At 53.9% G+C, this 22,995-nt stretch overlaps 1 protein-coding gene across 2 annotated transcripts; it reads left to right on the top strand.

Annotated features, from left to right (window-relative positions):
* The first annotated feature begins 11,921 nt into the window (after window positions 1-11,921).
* Window positions 11,922-19,238, top strand: KCNE1 (potassium voltage-gated channel subfamily E regulatory subunit 1). Of its 2 annotated transcripts, none has more exons than XM_064411253.1 (2): window positions 11,922-12,024; window positions 18,820-19,238. In XM_064411253.1, exon 2 carries the CDS (start codon window positions 18,858-18,860, stop codon window positions 19,236-19,238), a length of 381 nt encoding a protein of 126 aa, XP_064267323.1. In that variant the 5' UTR covers window positions 11,922-12,024; window positions 18,820-18,857. The 2 variants fall into 2 exon arrangements, with proteins under 2 accessions (XP_064267323.1, XP_064267322.1); XM_064411252.1 differs by lacking the exon at window positions 11,922-12,024 and adding an exon at window positions 13,239-13,431.
* Window positions 19,239-22,995: the final 3,757 nt, after the last annotated feature.

Here is a 22,995-nt window from a genome sequence, read left to right as displayed (position 1 = left end):
CCATGGGATGAGTGGCTGCCAGAGGGAGCAGCAAAGCCTGCAACACCAATCCCTGAAGTCCTCCACCAGCAATCTTTGAAATCCTGCACCATCAATCCGTGAAATCCTGCACCAGCAATCCCTCAAATCCTGCACCAGCAATCCCTCAAATCCTGCACCAGCAAAGCAGCTCCATTCAGAGGGACTGGGACAGAAACCACGGGGAGAGGTCCCACTGCAGGGATCTCAGCATCAGGCCAGGGACAAGCATGGAATTCTGGAATGTTTGGGTTGGAGAGACCTCAAAGCCCACCCAGTGCCACCCTGCCATGGCAGGGACACCTTCCCCTGTGCCAGGCTGCTCCAGCCCCAGTGCCCAGCCTGGCCTTGGGCACTGCCAGGGATCCAGGGGCAGCCCCAGCTGCTCTGGCAATTCCATCCCAGCCCTGCCCACCCTGCCAGGGAGGAAATTGTTCCTAATATCTGATCTAAACTTGTAATTTTTCAGTTAGAAGCCATTCCCTGGGTGCTGTCCCTGCATCCCCTGGAAATTGTCTCTCTCCAGCTTTCCTGGGGCTCCTGCAGGCCCTGCAAGGCCACCCTGAGCTCAGCCCAAAGCTTCTCCTGTGCAGGTGAACAATGCCAGCTGTGCCAGCCTTTGCTGCCAGCAGAGCTGCTCCATCCCTCTGCTCATCCTGGAGCCTCCTCTGGGCTCTCTGCAGCAGCTCCAGCTCCTCCTGGGCTGGGTTCTGGGGTTCCTGGGAATGGGCAGCCCCAGGAATGGGGCAGGATCCCAGTTTGGTGTCCCTGTTTTCCAACCCCTCACATTCACTGGGTTCCTGCCTCAGTTTATTGCGTGTCATCAATCAAAATGAAATGCCAGGGGATTTTTCTTTGGGAGACAGAACAGAAGCCTTTTGTGCTGGGTTTGCTGTGGGTGGAGCTGGGGAGGAAGCAATCCTCCTCCTTTTGAACTGGAGAAAACTCCCCAGTTATTTGCACTGACTTTGCCCTGAGTGCATTTGCTTTGTTGGCCAGTGGCTGTTTGGGGCATGGAGGGAAATCCTGGCACACCTTGAAAGGAAAAGCGGCCTTGGTTGGACACACCTGGCCAGGGGTGGCTGCTGGAGGCCTGGCCCAGCCACCAGGCTGGATCTGTGCTCTGCAGAGTGCTGCTGGGAGGTCACAGAGGTGCAGATTGGGTATTACAGGATATTTTTCCCTGGCAGAGTGGTCAGTCTTAGGATAAGCTCCCCAGGGAGGTGCTGGAGTCTCTGGGAGTGTTCAGGATGTGGCCCTTGGGGTGATGCTGGGGGTTTTCATGGTCTCTTCCAACCCTGATGATTCTTTGGCCCTGTAAAAGCCACATTTGCAGATAACTTGTTTTTGATCTCAGTTTCTAAAAAAAAAAAAAAACCAAAAAAAAAAAAACAACCCCAAACCCAACCCTCCCCATTCTGTGATCCAAACCCACTGGAGAATTTGGATGCTGCAGCTTTAATTAAACTGAAGTGTTGATTCCTTAGTTATTTCAGGTTTGTTTCTTGGTATTTTAAGCAGTTTTATGCCCTGGTTTATTGACTGGTGTGATGAGCAGCACCCAGATCATGGACACCTCTGCAAGGCTGGATTGGACAGGGATTGGAACGACCTGGCAGAGTGGAAGGTGTCCCTGCCCGTGGCAGGGCTGGAATGAGATGGGATTTCAGGCCCCTCTCACACCAAACATGAATTTTTGGGTGAGATTCAAAATAAAAAAAAATCCCATGGAACATTATTCTGTTGTGTGGAAAAATAAAGGGTGAATTTTGAACTTCAAGTGCAGTAGAGCAAACAAAAGTTTTGTTTCCCAGCCACTGCTTTGCCCTAGAAAGCTTCACTTTGAGGGACACCTCTCTTTGACTCTTTCCAAGAGGCTCCCTCATCCCCCACAATTAAACCACGGCTGTCAACGTGTTTAATTAATTTGCCATCAGAAGCTTTATTACATTTAGTGAAGGATGAGAGCACTGAAGTTGTTAAAGCTCAGCTTTGCTGGGGCAGAGCTGGCTGGAGGAGAATTCCAAACAAACACCAGCATCAAGGCAAAGGATGGAAGTGCTCCCCAGCTCCCAGCCCCTCATCATTCCCAGTGCTCCTCACTGTCCAGAGCATTCCCGTGATGTCACAGGTGGTTAAAGCTCCTAAATGGATAAAAGTCTCACTTATTTGTTTCAATTTGGGTTAAAAGGTTAAAAGCATGCTGAGCTTTTTGATGGGAGTGGAGCTGGTCATAAGAGCAGGATAAAAAAAATCCCTTTGGTGATATCTGCTGGAAAATATTTGGATGGTCAAAGTGCTGCATGAATGGGCTTTGGTTAATGGATGGTGTTTGGAAATGAAACTTTGCAAACAAAAGGAATAATGTGCTATATCTGGGAGAGGGGTTGATCAACAGGAATGCACTTTTTCCATTTCCTGGTGTGGAGCAAACAAATGAGGCTTAAAATTATTAAATCCCTTAGTCATGGCATTAGGAATGGCATGGCGGGGTGATCACAGAGTTATGGAATGGCTGAGTTGGAAGGGACCTTAATGATCACCCAGTGCCAGCCCTGCCATGGCAGGGACACCTTCCATGTGCCAGGCTGCTCCAGCCCCAGTGTCCAACCTGGAAATGAACATTCCAGGGATCCAGGGGCAGCCCCAGCTGCTCTGTGTCAGACCCTCTCCACCTTCACAGGCAAGATTCCTTCCCAATTTCTAATGCAAAACTACTCTCAGCTGGGCCAGCAGCAGGAATTTGCCCATGGAAAGGGTGCTCAGGCCTTGGCAGGGGCTGCCCAGGGAGCTTGGCAGTGCCCATCCCTGCAGGTGTCCCCTGCAGGTGGCACTGAGTGCTCTGGGCTGGGGACAAGGTGGCCATGGGGCACAGCTGGCACTGCCTGGGCTGGCAGGGCTGTGCCAGCCCCAGGGATTTGGGGATTCTGCAAAACCCAGTGGGTTTTGTAGCAGTTTGGGATTTCCATGAAAGATCCTCTCTCCCACGGTAAATTTGGGTGTTCTAAAGTGTCTCTGTGTGGGTCTGAAGCTGTTTGCACCCTCAGCCTTCCCTTCACCTGCACCCTGATCTCTGAGGATGTTTCCTTTCCAGTCAGGAGGCAGCAGAGGGTTGGGAATTTTTAGAAGGAGGGAGCCAGAGTGGTTCATTAAAACATCTCAGAAATGAAGTCCAACTCTTACAAACCTTGTGATTAAGATCAGCTCATCCCGTGTTGGTGTAATCCCTGGATTGTGACTGAGGCAACAAACCCAGGATGGGCAACACCAGAGGCTTTTTCAGTCCTGACTGAGATCCAGAGCAGGATTCAGCCTTTCCTGCTGGCCAGGGGAGAATGAGAATCCTGAGTTCAGCACCAGTCCCTTACTGAAAGCAGGAGGAATTTGTGGCAGCCTGGCTTAAGGAGGGACAGTTTCACTCCTGCCTGGCCTATTGTTTTGAGTGGGAGGGATCTCAAAAAAAACTGGGATGACTCGTTTGCCCAGGAGGAAAAGAAATGCCTGAAGTAAGGAGAATATGAGGGGTGAGAGGAAAAAGTCCCTGTGTGGATAAATGTGCACCTGAGAAGGGCAGGAGCAGAGCAGGAAGGACCTGGGTGAGATTCAGGGCTGGGGAATGGGGTGGGAAGGACTTTGGGGGCTGTGCCTGGTCCTGTCCATCCACAGCATCCATGTGGGCACAAAATCCCAAAATGGGTTGGGTTGGAAGGACATCAAATCCCCCCAGTGCCAGCCCTGCCATGGCAGGGACACCTTCCCCTGTGCCAGGCTGCTCCAGCCCCAGTGCCCAGCCTGGCCTTGGGCACTGCCAGGGATCCAGGGGCAGCCCCAGCTGCTCTGGGAATTCCATCCCAGCCCCTGCCCACCCTGCCAGGGAACAATTTCTCCCAAATATCAAATTCCTTCTCCTGTCACTCCATCACCTTGTAAAAAGTCCCTCTCCATCCCTTCTGAAGCCCCTTCAGGTGCTGGAAATCTTCTGTAAGTTCCCCCTGGAGCTCTGATAATCCACATTTCCAGCAGAGCCCTAAACCCCAGCCCCTCCCTATACTGTCCATTTTTTTCTCTTCAGCCATAAAAGAAAGAAAGGAAAACACATTTATCGGTCATGCAAAGTGCAGCAGAAAGCTCAGGAGAAGGAAGGAGCTCTGAAGTTCAGAGAGCTTCGAAAGGCTGTGGTTGCCCCATTCTTGGAAGTGTCCCAGCCCCAGGACAGGGCTGGGAGCAGCCTGGGACAGTGGAAGGTGTCCCTGTCCATGGCAGGGGTGGATGGGATGAGTTTTAAGCTAAAAAGTTCCCTTTGAGCAGTGCCAGGATGTGGGCAGGGGCAGCTGCAGCCTCGGGCACTTCGGGGAGCTCTGGCTCTGTCCCTCCTCAGATGCTGAGGGCAGATGATCACTCCAAAATCAATTTATCATCAGCAGCAGCACTTCCTCCCTCTCTCACACAGCCCCAGCTCTGAGAGAGTTTTCAGTGAAGCAGGAGCTGAGGAGGAGCAGCCTTTGGGCAGCTCTGGGCTCAGCCTTGGAGGTCTCCTCCAACCTTGGAGGTCTCCTCCAACCTCCTGGGAAGTTCCATGGTGCTGACCTGAGAAGGAAGAGAAGGATTTGCCTGGAAAAAAAGGACTTGGTGTTCTCGTCCTCAGCCAGGTAAGGATTTCAGTGCTGAGTGGATTTGCACAAGCTCAGCCCACACAGGTGAGCAGAGAGGCCACAGAAACACTGCCCTTGTGCTGACCTGGGAATGGCCGTGGAATCCCAGGATGGATTGGGATGGGAGGGAGCCTACAGCCCATCCAGTGCCACCCCTGCCCTGGTGGACAGCTTCCAAAAGTCCAGGAGAAGCTGTGGCTGTCTCATCCCTGGAATTAGGCCGGGCTGGAACAAGCTGAGATAATGGAAATCCTGCCCATGGAATTGGATGATTCTAAAGATCCCTCCCAACCCAAACCATTCCCTATTCCATGGCCTGGCTCCTCTGCTGCTGCTCAGGAAAGGATTTTGGGAGCAATTCCAACAGTTCTGGCTCTGCCTGGAGACCATGAATGAGGTTTGACTTCACCCACACCACGCTTGGAATGAATTTGCTCCTCCTGACATGGTTGAATCCATGGAAAATTGGCCTAAGGAGGGATGAGCCACTCAGGACAGAACAAATCTGTTCTTACACAAATCCACACCAGCTCTCCAGTGAAGGCTGCAGGGGTGCAGCACATCCAGGAGAACTCCTGACCCTCTCACTGCCCTGGGGATCAGTGGAGCAGGAGCTGAGACTCCCAAGGTTTGGGAAGGGTGGGAATTGGGAATCAGCTGCTGCTGCCCCATCTGTGTGTGCTCAGGAGAAAACCAGCCCAGCAGGAAGACACACAGGGGCTGCCTGGAGAGAAAAGCTTATCTGGGCCTCACACCATAACACAGGCACTTGTAAAGAAGAGGAAATGAGATAAAGAAATTACTCAGGGCTGCTGCCTCTGAAAAACTTCCTTGATAAGGGAGGCAAGGCTGGGGCTCACGTGCTGCGGGTGGCGTGGGCAGAGAGCTCAGCCCAGTTAACACAAAGGCCTTTCCCAGTTTTCCTTCTCAGGACAGAAGGTTCTCCTGCCCCTGTGATCTGGCTCTTTCCCTGAGTTTAGGATATTTTTGAGGTCCTTCCTTGTGCATGGAGGAGCTTCCTCTCCTGACATTCCCCAATGATTTGGTGTAAATTCCTGGGAGTTTGGAGGGGATGTTTGGACAGATCCTTTTTCCTGCACCGTGGGGGAATCTTGGAACTTTCATTCTTCTGACAACGCCACCATGAAAATTGAGCATAAAACAGCTCTGCTTCTCAGTGTGCTGGGAGGAGTTTGCCCATGGAAAGGGTGCTCAGGCCTTGGCAGGGGCTGCCCAGGGAGCTTGGCAGTGCCCATCCCTGCAGGTGTCCCCTGCAGGTGGCACTGAGTGCTCTGGGCTGGGGACAAGGTGGCCATGGGGCACAGCTGGCACTGCCTGGGCTGGGAGGGCTGTGCCAGCCCCAGGGATTTGGGGATTCTGGGATCTGCTGATAAAAATGGAGGTACAAAATGCCCTCTGAGGTGGTTGGATTCTGTGGAGGAAAATCCAAAGGTTCAATGGTATTTTTACTGAAGGATCAAAGGAGATCCACAAGGTCAGGTTCTCAATAATTTAAATGCTGGATGAACCAATCTCCAGGGATGTGGTGATTCAGGTTGGACACTGGAACTTGGAGCAGCCTGGCACAGTGGAAGGTATCCCTGCCATGGCAGGGCTGGAACAAAATTATATCTAAGGTCCTTCCAACTCTTGAGGTAAAGACCCCATGTGTGAGGACACGAGGCTTGACTCCATTTTGCTCAGAAGGCTGATTTATTATGTTATATAATATATTAAAATACTACATTAAAACTACACTAAAAGAACAGAGAGAGAGGAAGATCAGAAGGCTACAAAGACCAAGAATAGAATAGAATAGAAAATCATAACAAAATCCTGTGACTGCTCACAGCCTTGGCACAGGTGGCTGGGATTGGTCACTAATTGAAAACAATCTACATAAACCAATAAAAAATACACCTGTTGCATTCCACAGCAGCAGATAGTTATTGTTTACATTTCTTTCCTGACGCTCTCAGATCCTCAGGACGGGAAAAATCCTAGCAGAGGATTTTTCATAAAATATCATGGCTACATTCCAACCCAACCCATTCTGGGATGCTGTGTGCTCCTGGGATGTCTTTTTGAGCTTGGGATCCAGGGTCTCACCTTCCTCCCTCGTCCTAGATCCCAGTGGGTTCTGCTCATCCTGTGGGAGCTGATAACCCAAATAATCTTTCAGGGGATCCCAGAATCCCAGACTGGTTTGGATTGGCAGGGGCTCTAAATCCCATCCAGTGCCAGCCCTGCCATGGCAGGGACACCTTCCCCTGTGCCAGGCTGCTCCAGCCCCAGTGTCCAGCCTGGCCTTGGGCACTGCCAGGGATCCAGGGGCAGCCCCAGCTGCTCTGGGCACCCTGTGCCAGTGGGGATGAGTTTGTGGCTCAGGGGAAGAACCTCCCCAGGATCCCTGGGAAAAATAAACTCCAGCTTTGGTCAGCACTAATCCAAATTTCCTCTGTGTAGTCATTAAAGTTGTGAGTGGTAGTCAGTGGTGCCCATCTGAATCCTCCTCACCAAAATCCACTCTCCAGTGCCTGTGCCTCAGCTGAGGGCTCAGAGCTCCTCTGCAGGACAGGAATTCCATTTCATGGCATCCAATGGCTCTGGGGGTTTGAAGCCTCTCCATCCAACCCCTTCCAAAGCTGCAGCTGCCAGCACATCTTCAATTTAACACTGGGTTGTTGGGTTTTTTTGGGTTTTTTTCCACTCTAAACTGCATTTCAGTGGCTGCAGAGTGCAGCCAGTTTTCCCAGCTGCAGGAAATCCCACAGCTCCATTTGCTGCATCCCTGAGCTGTGGCCTCACTGCTGCTGCCAAGGGAAGCTCTGGATCCTGGCAGAGCTCATGCCAAGGGGGGAACCAGGTGCTCCAAACCCTTGTTTTTAGGGCTTTTGTGTTGTAATGAATGAATGAATTAATTGCATTAATGCTGGGATAGCTGCAGGTGAATTATGCCCCCCTCTTGGCCATCCTTTGTAGGGTGACTGAGAAAACCTCAATCCAAAATTATCTCTGCAGGGTTTGGGCTAGGCTGGAGGTGCCGTCCCCAGGGGCTGGCCAAGCCCTGGGGCAGCAGAGCTCTGTGATGGGGGGACAGGCTGGGGTGGGGGATGGAGCTGCAGAAGGGCCTGGCCACCTCCTGTCCCCTGGGCATGGCCAAGGGAGCAGAGCTGGGCCCAGCTCGGGGCCCTGTGGGGCCAGAAACCAAATTATTTCTGAATGAATTCTGAATTATTGAATGAATTCTGAGTTATTTCTCCTCCCCCCTTGCTCAGGAGCCCAGAGAACTCTGCCAGGGAGGGTTTGTACAGCTCTGGTCCTTCCCCCTGGTTTTCAGGGGTTACCATGCCACAAAAAAGACCTGGACAGAAACATGTTAGACCTCGTCTATTCCTGTACAAGGGCCACAGCAGCAGCTTTTCAAGGAAAATTGGAAATTCATTGAAAGAATAAAGTGGATTTTAACTTTAAAGTTGAATACACTTTAAAGTGTATTTAAACTTTAAAGTGTCTGCTCCTCATTTCCTCATTCTTATTTCAGTATTTCTTTCCTCAAAACAAAAACAAAAAAAAAAAAAAAAAAAAAAAAAACACAAAAAAAAAAAAAAAACCAAAAAAAAAACCAAAAAAAAAGAGGCAAATTTAAAACCCAAAAGCTTCCAGGAATGCAGTTTCAAGAGATCTGCAAGACCCTGTGCTGGGAAATGTCCTTTGTCACCTTGCAGAGAAAACTTCCTGAGGGATCCCATCACTCCACAGGTCGTCATTGACCTGGGGAAAATGAAATCTGTGGCTAGTGACAGATCCAGGAGGGCAAAGAGGATTCCTACAGTGAGTTGGAGCTCTTTAAAGATATATTAAATAATAATCTCCCAGTCTCGGGTGCTCTCAAGTGCCCCCAAAGTCAAATAGAAGTTACAGATCTGCTCTGGAGGAGACACAGCCTTGCCTGGGCTGGGGGTGACACTGGAGGGACTGGGAGGGGAGTGGGACCCACACAGACCCTGAGATCTCAGAGAATAAATCCTAAAATGGCCTAAGAAGTTTGGAAGGCATCCTAAAGCTCATCCAGATCCATGGCAGGGACACCTCCCACTGTGCCAGGCTGCTCCAGCCCCAGTGTCCAGCCTGGCCTTGGGCACTGCCAGGGATCCAGGGGCAGCCCCAGCTGCTCTGGCAATTCCATCCCAGCCCCTGCCCACCCTCACAGGGAGGAAATTGTTCCTAATATCTGATCTAAACCTGTAATTTTTCAGTTTGGAAGCCATTCCCTGGGTGCTGTGCCTGCATCCCCTGGAAATTGTCTCTCTCCAGCTTTCCTGGGGCTCCTGCAGGCCCTGCAAGGCCACCCTGAGCTCAGCCCAAAGCTTCTCCTGTGCAGGTGAACAATGCCAGCTGTGCCAGCCTTTGCTGCCAGCAGAGCTGCTCCATCCCTCTGCTCATCCTGGAGCCTCCTCTGGGCTGGAATTCCCTGTGCTGGAATTCCCATGGCTGGAATTCCCGAGCTGGCCCCAGCAGGGAGCTGGGATGTCCCCAGGGCTCAGCAGAGCCCCCCTGTTCCCTCAGAGGGGGTTCCCTGCACTCCAGGCACCCTCAGCCCCCTCCCTGTGTCCCATGGGTGGCAGGGTGACCCCACAGCTGGTGGGGGACACCAGAGCCCTGCCCTGGGAGAAGGGAACAGGGAATGGCTGCAGGGCCCTCCTTGGGCCCGGCCTGCCCTCACGGCTCCCTGCCCTGGCACAGCCACCTCTGCCACCCCAAATCCTTGTCCTTGTCCCACACTCCCTTCCCAGCATTCAGGGAAGAGGCAGGCTGGCCCAGGAAGTGCCAGGATCTGGTTTTGTCCCAGATTTCCCCCGTGAGGAGGAAGCAGGGCCTGACTGCTGTCACTGACCACCCACACCCTCCTCCTCTTCCTCCTCCTCCCTCATGGATCTCTCCTGGATCCAACGCGCTGTGGCCACCCCAAAGGGAGCCTTTGCTGCCCTAACCCCATTTCTGAGCCTTCAGCATTGCTGATTTAACCCATTTATTTCATCCAATGCATTTATCCACAAGTGCACTTTCCCTAATCAGCCCCAGCCCGTCCTCCCACAGCTTTTCCTGGTGTTGTTCCCAGCCTGAGTTAAACTCTGGGACACCCTTCAGCCATTTGGGGAGATCACACACTCAGGCACAACATTCCTTCACATCCCAGGGTCTTGGTGGCCGTGCTTGGCCTCAAACTGGTGCCACTGCTCTGGGGAAGGGAATCTCCTCCTCGTGACTCCTGAACTGGGCCACCCCTCCAGCTTCTCCTTCTTCCTTGTACCCCCAGCTCCCATTCAAGCTTTAAAATTCACCTTGAAAGGGGAATTCCCCGGGGGCTGTGAAAAGAAGAGGATCAGATCCTGCTCCAGGCTTCCCAGGGGCAGGGGAGGACTGAACTGGGCTGCCCTGGAGAGGGAAACTGGGCAGGCAGAAAGGCAGATGTTACCAGAGATTTGGGCCAGCCTGGAAATGAATCCCAGAGTCTGTTCCTGCACTGAGAGGCAGCCACAGCTCAGGCAAGGGAAGCAGGGGCTGCATCCTCACCCCGAGGAAAAATGGAATAAAGCTCTGGAAAAGTGAGCAGCGAGAAAATGCTGAGATATTTTCATCCATTTGTTTAAATGCCTCCATCACCACCTCAGTTCCTCTCCCCAGCTGCTGCCCAGGCAACAGCAGCTGGCAAAGAGTGTCAGGCAAGGAGACATCCCATCCCATTATCCCATAACATCCCAATCCCAATCCCAATCCCAATCCCAATCCCATCCATCCCAATCGCTCCCAACCCATCCATCCCAATCTGAATCTGAATCCAATCCTATCCCATCCCATTTTATCCCACCACATCCCAATCCCAATCTCCATCCCATCAATCCCATCCCACCCAATCCCAACCCAACCCATCGCATCCCATCCCATCCCAATCTGAATCTGAATCCCATCCCATCCCATTGTATCCCACCCCATCCCAATCCCCATCCCAATCCCAATCTCCATCAAATCCCACCTAATCCATCCCATCCCAATCCCAATCCCAATCCCAATCCCAATCCCATCCATCCCAATCTCTCTCAGGCCATCCCAAGATGAATATGAATCCAACCCCATCCCATCAATCCCATCCCATCCCATCCCATCCCATCCCATCCCATCCCATCCCATCCCATCCCATCCCATCCCATCCCATCCCATCCCATCCCATCCCATCCCATCCCATCCCATCCCATCCCATCCCATCCCATCCCTGTTTACTGCAGCTGATGAGAGTCTGGGGGCCACTGTCCCTGCCAGGGCCATGGAATGGGGTGGGATGGGATGGATTGGGATGTGCCCTGGGGCCCAGGAATGCTGAGGGGATGTCACCCCACACCAGCAGCATCCTCTGAAGGAGCTCAAATGCATCTTTCCACGGTGATAAATTCATTTTGTAGCTTCCAGGTGGGCACTGATGATCCCCCTGTGGCTCAGGGATAGCCACAGACACTCCTCCCTCCCGTGGGAAGCAGAGGGTGAGATTTGGGGTGGGGGGGTTGAGGTTTTGGGGTTTTGAGGTTAGTTGGGGTGCTGGCTGCAGGGAGCCAATGCTCCCTTCAGGGAGGTGTTAGAGGGGAGCCCCGAAATGACCTCCCCTTCCTCCTCCCAGCCCAAAATGTGCAATATCCCTGGAGGATGGAGCTCGGGGAGTGCCAGGGGGCCAGGGCAGCATCACTGGGAATGTCCCAACCCCCGGAGCCTTCCTGGAGCAGAGCAGCCTGAGCTGGGAGCTCCCGGAGAGGGGCTGGGGCTGTGCCAGGAGGGATTTAGGGTGGATTTTAGGGAAAGGTTCTTCCCCAGAGGTGCTGGCACTGCCCAGGCTGCCCAGGGAATGGGCACGGCCCCGAGGCTGCCAGAGCTCCAGGAGCCTTTGGCCAGCGCTGCCAGGGGTGCCCAGGGTGGGATTTGGGGGCTCTGGGCAGGGCAGGGGTGGCACTGGGTGATCCCTGTGGGTTTATTCCCACAGGAATTCCATTATTCCCTCTCTCCCGTGCTGCTCTGGCTGCACAACTCCCATGCCAGGAGCTGCGGTGCCCCCTCAGCACCTCCCACCTGGGCACCTGCAGCGGGCACGGCTCTGCTGCCCTCCCTCCCTTCCTCCTTCCCTCCCTCCCTCCTCCTCCTCCTCCCAGCCCGGCTTTTCCCTGCTCGCCTCTGCCAGGACGGGACAGTGACAGCCGGGCTGGTGGCCCTGCAAGAGCCAGAGCCAGCTGAGCCCCGCAGCCATCCCCAGGGCTGGCATCTCCACCTCCGCACCTCTCCCTGCCCAGGAGGGGCTGGAGCCCCGCAGGTGTGTCCGGGCAGCCCGGGATGGGAGCGGGGCTGGAGGGAAAACGGGAATCTGCAGGAGCCCGGGGGCTCCGGATGGAGCAGCAGGGCTGCGGTTTGTTCGTGCTCCAGCCGTGCCCGTGTTTGCTGCCCGGGGCTGGCAGCTGCCCCCAGCCTGGGGGGGATTCGCCGGGCTGGGTGGGTTTTAGGGAGTGCGGGAGTTCCGCTCTGGGATAGCGGCATGTCTGCATGGGCAAGGAAATGGAACTGCTGGCTTGTGATCGGGGAAAAGTGGGGTTTGGGGACGACTCAGTGGGGTTTGGGGACAATTTACTGGGGTTTGGGGACAATTCAGTGGAGATCTGGGGACAATTCACTGGGGTTTGGGGAAAATTCACTGGAAGTTTGGGGACAACTCAGTGGAGGATTGAGGACAATTCAGTGGAGTTTTGGGGACAATTCACCGGGGTTTGGGGACAATTCAGTGCAGTTTTGGGGACAATTCAGTGGGGATTTGAGGACAATTCACTGGGGTTTGGGGACAATTCAGTGGGGTTTGGGGACAATTCAGTAGGGGTTTGGGGACAATTCACTCAGTGGGGTTTTGGGGACAATCCAGTGGGGGTTTGGGGACAATTCACTGTTTTTTGGGGGACAATTCACTCAGTAGGGTTTGGGGACAATTCAGTGGGGTTTGGGGACAATTCACTCAGTGGGGTTTGGGGACAATTCACTGGGGTTTGGGGACAATTCACTCAGTGGGGTTTGGGGACAATTCACTGGGGTTTGGGGACAATTCACTGGGGTTTTGGGGACAATTCAGTGGGGGTTTCAGGACAATTCACTCAGTGGAGTTTTGGGGACAATTCAGTGGTGATTTGGGGACAATTCACTCAGTGGGGGTTTTGGGACAATTCCATGGGATTTTGAGGACAATTCAGTGGGGGGTTGAGGACAATTCAGTGCAGTTTTGGGGACAATTTACTGGGGGTTTTGGGACAACTCAGTGGGGTTTTGGGGACAATTCCCAGGGGTTTGGGGACAATTCAGTGCCCCCAGCGCACAGGTGCTGCTCTTTGGAGCCACCCAGGAGCTTCGCTGGTGCTGCCCAGCTGAGCAGGGAAGGCCGGGCCCGGGCAGGCTGCAGGGCTGCAGGGCTGCCATGCACAGCTGGGGGCTGCAGGAGGTGTTTGCAGCCCCCAGAGCTGCAGATCCCTCCCGGCTCGGGCAGGAGCAGTGCCCTGGATGCTGCCGGGTTGCAAAATTCCCGGCAGCTGGGGTGAGGAAATGGGGCTCCCTTGTGCAATGGGAACGGTGTCAGAGCTACTCATCCCTGAAGGAATGGCAGGGAAACGAGCCAGGGAGGTCACTGGATCCTTCATAGCACTGGAGAAGCAGCAGAACATTTGGAAGGCAGAAAATCTGGGAGGTGGGCGATGTGCTGTGCTGGTTTTTTGCTCTGAGAGTAGCACAGGCTTTATTTCTGTGCATTAAAGCACAGGAAATGGTGATAGAGCTGTGTTTTCTAAAGGTGAGTGTTCCTCTAAACCGCCTGGGTTTCTGGGGCTGGCTGCTGATGCTTTTGGCAGCAATAGGAGAGAGGGTTGGAGATGTTTGCTTGGTGGAAATGAAAATAGAGGTGCTGTGAATTGGGAGAGCTGAGAAAATGCTGTTAAAATCTGCAGCTTCACATCCAGCTCGGTTTGTGTGATAAAAATCACATTGAAACCTCAGCAGGGAAGAGAAATAGAGGCAGCCACGAGTCAGTTTTTATGGAATCCTGGAATGGTTTGGGCTGGGAGTGACCTCAAAGCCCACCCAGTGCCAGCCCCGCCATGGCAGGGACACCTTCCCCTGTGCCAGGCTGCTCCAGCCCCAGTGTCCAGCCTGGCCTTGGGCACTGCCAGGGATCCAGGGGCAGCCCCAGCTGCTCTGGGAATTCCATCCCAGCCCTTCATTTCCATCACAGGGAAATGAGGGACTGGAATGGAAATCTACCAGTTTGAAGCCACTGCCCGTGTGCTGTCCCTGCATCCCCTGGAAATTGTCTCTCTCCAGCTTTCCTGGGGCTCCTGCAGGCCCTGCAAGGCCACCCTGAGCTCAGCCCAAAGCTTCTCCTGTGCAGGTGAACAATGCCAGCTGTGCCAGCCTTTCCTGCCAGCAGAGCTGCTCCATCCCTCTGCTCATCCTGGAGCCTCCTCTGGGCTCTCTCCAGCTCTCAGTGCTCGAGGACAAAATTCCTGTTGAGCTCCAAAGCTGAGTGTCACAAATTTTAGGTGCATTCCCGGACAGAAAATTCCCTTTTCCCTTTTAAACCCTGGTGGCACCAGCGGGCTCTGAGCTGAGCTGCTGGAGATCAGCCCAGCCCAGACTGGGCAGGAAGGGCTGGGCTGGAGCTGAAGGTGCCCACTGGGCTGGGTGCCCTCCACTGGGAGCAGGATCCAGGCTGTGGGAGCAGGATCCAGGTTCTGGGAGCAGGATCCAGGTTCTGGGAGCAGGATCCAGGCTGTGGGAGCACGATCCAGGTTGTGGGAGCAGGATCCAGGCTGTGGGAGCACGATCCAGGTTCTGGGAGCAGGATCCAGGCTGTGGGAGCACGATCCAGGCTGTGGGAGCAGGATCCAGGCTGTGGGAGCAGGATCCAGGCTGTGAAATTGGGATACAGGCTGTGGGAGCAGGATCCAGGCTCAGGCAGCCGGATCCAGGCTGTGAAATTGGGATCCAGGCTGTGGGAGCAGGATCCAGGCTCAGGCAGCCGGATCCAGGCTGTGAAATTGGGATCCAGGCTGTGGGAGCAGGATCCAGGCTCAAGCAGCCAGATCCAGGCTGTGAAATTGGGATCCAGGCTGTGAAATTGAGATCCAGGCTGTGGGAGCAGGATCCAGGCTGTGGGAGCAGGATCCAGGTTCAAGGAGCAGGATCCAGGCTGTGGGAGCAGGATCCAGGCTGTGGAATTGGGATCCAGGCTGTGGGAGCAGGATCCAGGCTGTGGGAGCAGGATCCAGGCTGTGGGAGCAGGATCCAGGTTCAAGGAGCAGGATCCAGGCTGTGGGAGCAGGATCCAGGCTGTGGAATTGGGATCCAGGCTGTGGGAGCAGGATCCAGGCTGTGGGAGCAGGATCCAGGCTATGGAATCAGGATCCAGCCTCCTTTGGAGCAGAGCCTTGTGCTGTGCCCGTGCTGGGAAGCAGCCAGTGCCACTCAGGGGGTGCCAGTCAGCCCTGCCATCCCCACAGCTGGCAGCAGCTCCATGAGGTGCCAGATCCAGCTGTAATTCCCTGTATTTGGAGTCCAAGGTCACTCTGCAGCTCTGCTGTGACATTCTCATGGCCTCAGCTCCCACAGAGGCACCAGGAGCTCTCCAGGGGCTCCCCCTGGCCTCTCCCCACCCAGCTGGGCTCACATCCTGAGTGGTTTTTGCAGCTCTGGCACCCACAGCTGCAGGGATTTGGGTGCTCCTGAAGAGATCAGGGACAGCCCATAAAATCCCAGAATCCCAGACTGGATTGGGTTGGGAAGGACCTTAAATCCCACCCAGTGCCAGCCCTGCCATGGCAGGGACACCTTCCACTGTGCCAGGCTGCTCCAGCCCCAGTGTCCAGCCTGGCCTTGGATGGAGCTACAAAAACATGGAGAGAGACAATTTCCAGGGGATGGGCAGCAATGGATGGGATCTTGGCAATGAGAAATTGTTCCTGGCAGGGTGGGCAGGGGCTGGGATAGAATTGCCAGAGCAGCTGGGGCTGCCCCTGGATCCCTGGCAGTGCCCAAGGCCAGGTTGGACACTGGGGCTGGAGCAGCCTGGCACAGTGGAAGGTGTCCCTGCCGTGGCACTGGGTGGAATTTGAGCTCCTTCCCAGCCCAAACCATTCCAGGATCCCACAAGAATTCCCCACCCCATGCTGAATTTCTCAGTCTTTCAGCCTCAGACCCATGAGCGCTCAGATAAAGAGTTCACAGTGAAAATCAGCACCAGGAGTCGTTAATTAACAATTAATTCCTGTGTGTGACCCTCTCCATGCCTGCTGTGAATGCTCCAGGGAAATGTTCTCCTCCTGAGGGACACTGGGGCCAAGAGCAGAGCCCTGGCTCTGTCCCTCTGTTTCAGCAGCTCCTTGTGCAGCTTTCATTCCACAGCAAGGCACGAACAATCCCAAGGCAGCCTCCAGGTACCTGCTGTTCCTGCAGGGTCATTCCCAGCAGCTGCAGGCTGTGCCCAGCTCAGCTCCCTCCCACGCAGAGCTCCTGGAAAACATCCCTGAGCTGCCACCGTCCCCTGCCAGAGGTGTCACTCCTGCCCCGGGCTCCTTCTCAGCCTAGAAATGGTTCTCATGTACTTCCTCCTCAAAATCCCCCAACAACAACGGCTGAGTGTTCTGGAGAAGGATTTGCTGAGGTGCTGCCGTGGATTTAAAGCTGTGGGAAGTCCTGAGAGCCACCCCAGGGAGTGCCAAGGGCACCTTGAGTGACAATGCCCCATTCAGGTGGTCCAGGGACATTGGTGTGTTCCTTCTCCAGACTCTTTTAACTGAGGGGCTGTGGTGGGGCTGTCAGTCATGGATGGGGAAAGGCTGGCACAGCTGGCATTGTTCACCTGCACAGGAGAAGCTTTGGGCTGAGCTCAGGGTGGCCTTGCAGGGCCTGCAGGAGCCCCAGGAAAGCTGGAGAGAGACAATTCCCAGGGCATGCAGGGACAGCACCCAGGGAATGGCTTCACACTGAAGGAAGGCAGGGTTAAATGGGATCTTGGGAGTGAGGAATTGTTCCCTGTGAGGGTGGGCAGGGGCTGGGATGGAATTCCATCCCTGGATCCCTGGCAGTGCCCAAGGCCAGGTTGGACACTGGGGCTGGAGCAGCCTGGCACAGGGGAAGGTGTCCCTGCCATGGCAGGGCTGGCACTGGGTGGGCTGTGAGGTCCCTTCCAACCCCAAAATTATTTTATTATTTGATGTTGCATGGCTGCTGAGGATTTGGGAATGCAGTGCTGACAGGGTTCCTCTCATTGAGTGATTTACAGGTGGATTGGAAAGGGAAAAGAACCTTTGAGCCTCCTGTGTTGGACTGGCAGAGCAGAGGCTGTGCCTGTGAGGCTTTGGCCTTCCAGGAACTTCTGGGTGCCCCCATCTCCTGCTCCTGGAGCTCTGGCAGCCTCGGGGCCGTGCCCATTCCCTGGGCAGCCTGGGCAGTGCCAGCAGCCTCTGAGGAAGAACCTTTCCCTAAAATCCAACCTAAATCCCTCCAGGCCCAGCTCCAGCTGTTCCCTGGTGCTGTCCCTGTCCCAGAGCAGAGATCAGCGCTGTCCCTCTGGCTGGGACACTGCTCCTGCCTGGGGGGCTCAGGGAGGGAGTCCTGAACTCCAAGCAGCAGCAGGGAGCTCGGGGTGAGATCTGTGCCAGCTCCACACCAGGACAGACCAGCTGTGCAGCACAAGGGGGTTTTGGAGCTGTTGCTGGGGATGGACTCAGCCCTGGCTGGGTTATAGGTGAGAGATGAGAGGGGCTCCCCACGTTGAACTGATGCCTTGTGAAGGCTGAGCCAGAGCAGAGGCTGGACAGAGTCACAGAATAAAGCAGGTATTGATTCAAAGGATCTCCTCCATGGATCCACCTTGGGCAGCACCAGAACCCAGCCAGGGCTGCACCCAAGATGAACCCAAATGGTCCCAAAATGAACCCAAGATGAACCCAAATGGTCCCAAAATGCACCCAGGATGAACCCAAATGGTCCCAAAATGCACCCAGGATGAACCCAAATGGTCCCAAAATGCACCCAGGATGAACCCAAATGGTCCCAAAATGAAGCCAGGATGAACCCAAATGGTCCCAAAATGCACCCAAGATGAACCCAAATGGTCCCAAAATGCACCCAGGATGAACCCAAATGGTCCCAAAATGCACGAGCGCTGCCGGGGTCTCTCCCTGGGCTCAGCTCTGCTCCATGTGCACATTGCAGTTCAGTGTCCAATCCCAGCTGCAGCCCCTGCAGTCCCATCCTGCTTGTTTTTCTCTCTGCAGCCCACGGGGTTTGTGTTCCTGGGCTGAGATTTGGATCATTTGTCCTTGGTGCCCAGCTGGAGCAGGAATTGTTTTGTGTCCCTGCTCTGTGCACAGAGCTCACCATCCCCTCATGTGAAGCTCAGATCCCACACTAAAGCAGCACAGAATGTGAAAAATAGAAAAACTGAAACTCAAGGCATCACACCCAGGCTCTCTCTCACTGAGGAGGGGAGCCAGGAAAGGGAGACAGAGGAAATCCCATCTTTGTCTGTCGGATTCATCAAATAAAATTTTTCCGTTCAAGAGAGAGGGGGGAAAGTGGGAAATGAATTTGTAGGGAATTCTCCAAGCCTGACAGAAGGCTCACACAGTGGGCATCTGTGTGCAAACCTTGAGATAGGAAATGCTGTCTCAGAAATGCCCTGGAACAGGAGAGACATTGTTGGGAGAGAAATGGAGCTAGAAACAAGTTTCAAAGGGTGGCCTTGCAAAAAAGACCAAATACTTTTGAGAAACAGAACTGTGAAAGATGCATTGTAGTGGGACCCACGAGGGGTAATTTTAGATTATTGGCTTTAAGGCATTTACAGCGTGGTGTGGCTAAAGCTGATAGGCCAAGAAACACTAATAGTGTATTGTAATTAGGAAATAATTGGCTTCTGATTGTGAATTGTAACATCTGTATTGTCTCACCCTTCTCATGAGACTGAAAATGGAATAAAAGTTTTTAAAACACCTCTCAGTTGCCCCGTCTCTGGGTCAGAAAAGAGCTTAATCAGACATTTACCTGATGCCACCCCCTGATTTTTACCCTTTTCCAGCCAAAGGAAGGAAGAAGAGCCAAGGACAGAAAATCCAAATGTTGGTGCTGTCGAACACCACCGCCCTGAACCTGCTCCTCTCCAAACTGCTCCAGGAGTGCCTGGAACAGACCAACAGCTCATCTCCTTCCCAGGAGAGCAGCGCCAGCGACAGCCTGGCCATCATCTACGTGCTGCTGATGCTGGGGCTCTTTGGGTTCTTCACCGTGGGGGTGATGGTGACCAACCTGCGGGCACGGCGCCTCGAGGGGCCCCGCGACCCCTACAACACCTACATCGCCACCGACGCCTGGCACAAGAAGGACAGGGAGTACCTCCAGGCCAAGCTCATCGAGAGCTGCAAGCTCTGCTGCGTCCTGGAGAACCAGCTGGCCGTGGAGCAGCCGGGCCTGAAGATCCCTGAGGAGAAATCTTCCTAGGGAGAAGCGGGGGAGGATCGTGCGCGGCACGGGGACGGTGTGAGCGGTGCCTGCTGTGGGAGCTGCTGGCCCTTCTGCAGAGCCACAGGGCCTGGCCAGGCTGGAGGAGCAGTGCTGGTGAAGCTGATGCATCTTGGAGAGATCCCAGTGCTGCCCCAGTGCCCGGCACCGGCGTCATGTGGGAATCACCGTGAGGGAACGTCGGGATTCACGCGGAACGCCGTGGACTCATCAGCTTCACCTCCTGGGCCAGGTCCTCAGGCTGGGTGGGATTTTGGGGATAAATCTGCCCTGGCAGGGTGGGCAGGCCCTGGCACAGGGTGCCCAGAGCAGCTGGGGCTGCCCCTGGATCCCTGGCAGTCCCCAAGGCCACCTTGGAGCAGCCTGGGACAGTGGAAGGTGTCCCTGCCCAGGGAATGGGATGAGTTTGATCTCCCTTCCACCCCAACCCGTTCTGGGATTCTCTGGTTCTCTACAAAGGCAAATCTTGGTGTTGCTGGTGTGAAATTAGAGCCTAATTAAGACCTCATTAGAACCAAACACAGGGCAAAAGTGTTAATTGCCAAGCATGGCTTAGACAATCGTTTTCCAGAATGACCAAATTCTCCCAAGAAATAGAAGCTGAAAGATTTCATTTTCATTCCAGATTAGAATAATGATTTTGTAAATAGTAAAGTGCTGTGCTAACCTGTTTCCTTCAGAATCATGCCCCTCTTAGTGATAAAATATTAGGAAAATTTTCCCATTTTTTTGTCTGAAAAATATTTCCATGGAAGAATGCAGACTTTGGAGAGAAACTTTAGTGACTGTGATGGGTGTGGCACTTGGGGACATGGTTAATGCTGGGTTAAGGGCTGGACTCAAAGGTCTTGGAGGGCTTTTCCAACCTCAGTGATTCCAGACTTCTGATTCCTAGCAGGTCTCCCTGGGGACCAGTCAATTTAATTTCCTTCCCATGGATGGGGCTCAATCCTGGCAGCAAAATCCATGTGCAAACACTGGGTGTGTGCCATGGATGTGGGGAACATTCCCAAATTTCAATCCAAATTAATTATTGCACCAGCCCCAAATGCCAGCCCCTGGCTGGGAAGGGAATTTCCACTGTGGGAAGAGCAATTCCATAATTTCTGCTGTAGAATCACCCAGAGGTGCCGTCTGTGCTTAGCTCAGATTCCGTGAGCAGCTCCCAGCTGTCCATCCAAGGATCCAACACAAAATCCAGGAAGGTTTTCCTGCCCTTCCCTCCTTTTCCCTCCTCCACCTGCCTGTGAAAGGAGAAATCCATCTCCCCTGGACATTGTGTTCCCTAAAAGAACAGCTTTGCCAGCTTGGGGCTGGTTTGGGGAGAAGGAAGCAACAGTCTGGGAAGGAGTGGGGATTTTATTTCTGCCCTGCAGACACAAATCCCATTTTTAGCTGCTGGAGAGGAAAGAGACTGGGGGAAGCTGGGGAGAGGAGCAGAGCAGCTGCTTCCAAGGCAAGGTGAGGGCAGAGAGCTTGGAGAGGGAAGCAATCCCAGCAGAGCCCTTTTCCAGGCACTTCTTTAGCACTGCACTTCCATCTGAGCAATATTCCAGCCTGTCTGTGTTCCCAGAGCACTCAGGACACTCAAAACACAGGGCTGGGTTTTTAAAATTATGTTTATATAGTGCCTACCATTAAGCTGAGGACAAGATCCATATTTTTGGTGTCTGGAGCAGCTTGGGAAATCTCCAGCAACTTAATTATCCCAGTCACTTTTTCCTCTGGGGGGAATGAAAACCCAAGCCCAGCCCTGGAAAAATGTTGATTTCTCAGCTTGGGCGCTGCTCTTTTGGGATTTCACTGCTTAGGACTTGCCCTGGGAGAGGATTTTCAGAGCCAAGCCCCTGGACTTAGCTTAAACTTGCACCAAAAATTGCCTTTAATGACATTAAACCCTTTCATTAGTTAAAACATTTATGGCATTAAACCCTGGGGGTGAAGCTCATCCCCAGGGCTCCCTCCTGCAGCTCTCTCTCCACCCCAGGGATTTTATTTTCAGGAATTTTGGGTCATTTTATTTTCATAGCTCCAGGGGGGTTATTTGCGAGGAGGGTGATGCTCAGCATTAATTGCACCCCTTTTTTTTTTCTTTTTAACAACTCTCCCTTTTTATTTTAAGTGAAATAAAAAACAGAGAGGAGCTTTGCTGTGCCACCCTCACCCCTGGGTGCCTATGGTGGATTCCCACCTTTCAGTCTCAAACTTCTCTTCCCTCCCCCCATTTTTTTCACTCGTACAAAGCAATAAAATCTGAATTTCAAGCACTGCTCGTGGCCTCGGATGTTGTTTTTTCCTCCCAACCTGTTCCGCAGGCTCGGGGCAGATCCTCCCCAGGGGCACCCACTCACCCGTCCCCTCTCTCCACCCAATTAAGCAGGCCCGGATCTCTCCCGGAGCTGCACAGAGATGGAAATGTCAGCGCTGAATTCCTCACCTGGAGCTCACTCCCCGGGGTTTGCAGCCCCCAGGGCCGGCTGGGCACGGCTCTAGCTCCATGGAATGGCAGCGGGCCTGGAAAAAGCCATGGGGGTGTGGGAGTGAGTCCGAGGGAAGCCATGGAGATGTTCTGAGGGCTGAGAGAGCTGGGAATGTTCACCCTGAGAGGAGAAGCTCCAGGCAGAGCTCAGAGCCCCTGGCAGGGCCTGAAGGGGCTCCAGGAGAGCTGCAGAGGGACTGGGGACAAGGCCTGCAGGGACAGCACCCAGGGAATGGCTTCAACGGGATTTTGGGAATGAGGAATTGTTCCCTGGCAGGCCCCAGAGCAGCTGGGGCTGCCCCTGGATCCCCGGGCCATCCCAATCCCCAACCCAATCCTTCTGGCAGTTTAAATCCTGTCCCTACCTGCCCACATTAAATCCACCCTCACAGAGCTGCGTGCGTGGCCCAGGCTCAGCCTGGGGACAGCCAAGTGACAATTCCAGCTGGAAGGAAAAGTGAGGGCAGCCCTGAGGGAAACTCATGCCAGGAATGAGTCCAGGAGTTCATCTGCAGGCAGCCCAGAGCCAGGGAAGAGAATCTGTGCTCTGACCTGCTGAGATTGAGGGCTCAGCCTTTGCCCTCCCCATCCTGGAGAACCCCAAGCTCTTATTTCCCACTTCATGGAGAACTTGCACCTGCAGCAGGTGGGGTTTTATTTTACCAGCAGAAAATATTATTATTTATTTTACTTCAGGGCTGCAGGGATGGGAGATGAAACCCCTGGGACTGAACAGTCCAGCTGGAAAATCTTTCCCAGCCAAAGGCTCTGTGAGGCTGGAATGAGTTGCCCTGTGCCATTTGGAGTTATCAGGGCTATCTTTATTTGCAGCTGGCTGGGTCAGACCTGCTAAACCTGGAAACTTGTTCAGAGACAAGCAGGAGGAAACTGATAAAAATAGAAGATAGGAGCAATCAGAAGCCAGCAGAACATTCTTTACAGCTGATAACTGCTCTTATCTCGTGTGATATTTCTCCAGCATCCTGTTTCAGTTTTACACGTTGTTATCACTGCCCCAAACTCGGTCCCCAGTGTCCTGATCCAGCTGGAGCCCTCAGCTGGGCACGTGGAAGCTCCAGGGAGCTTTTCTCAAGGAATGGCTGCAGGGAGCAGCACAAACCCAGCTCGGGAGCTGCGGGAGCCAGCGGGAATGTGGCAGGAGCCATCCAGAGGGATCTGCACCAGCAGCTCCACAAGGGCCCGTGGGAATCTGCTGAGCTCCAACAAGGCCAGGGCTGCACTTGGGACAATCCCGGG

This window comes from Passer domesticus, chromosome 2 (assembly GCF_036417665.1).
Source record: "Passer domesticus isolate bPasDom1 chromosome 2, bPasDom1.hap1, whole genome shotgun sequence".
Lineage (NCBI taxonomy): Eukaryota > Metazoa > Chordata > Aves > Passeriformes > Passeridae > Passer > Passer domesticus.
Note: the sequence above shows the minus strand (reverse complement) of the source record. Positions and strands in the feature narration are given on the sequence as shown.

Excerpts from the sequence above, each read along its gene's own strand:
- KCNE1 (XM_064411252.1), top strand. The coding sequence starts at position 13,248 with ATGCTGCCGGGTTGCAAAATTCCCGGCAGCTGGGGTGAGGAAATGGGG. Across the intron at positions 13,432-18,819 it reads GAAGGCAGAAAATCTGGGAG|CCAAAGGAAGGAAGAAGAGC; the intron begins GTGGGCGATGTG and ends ACCCTTTTCCAG.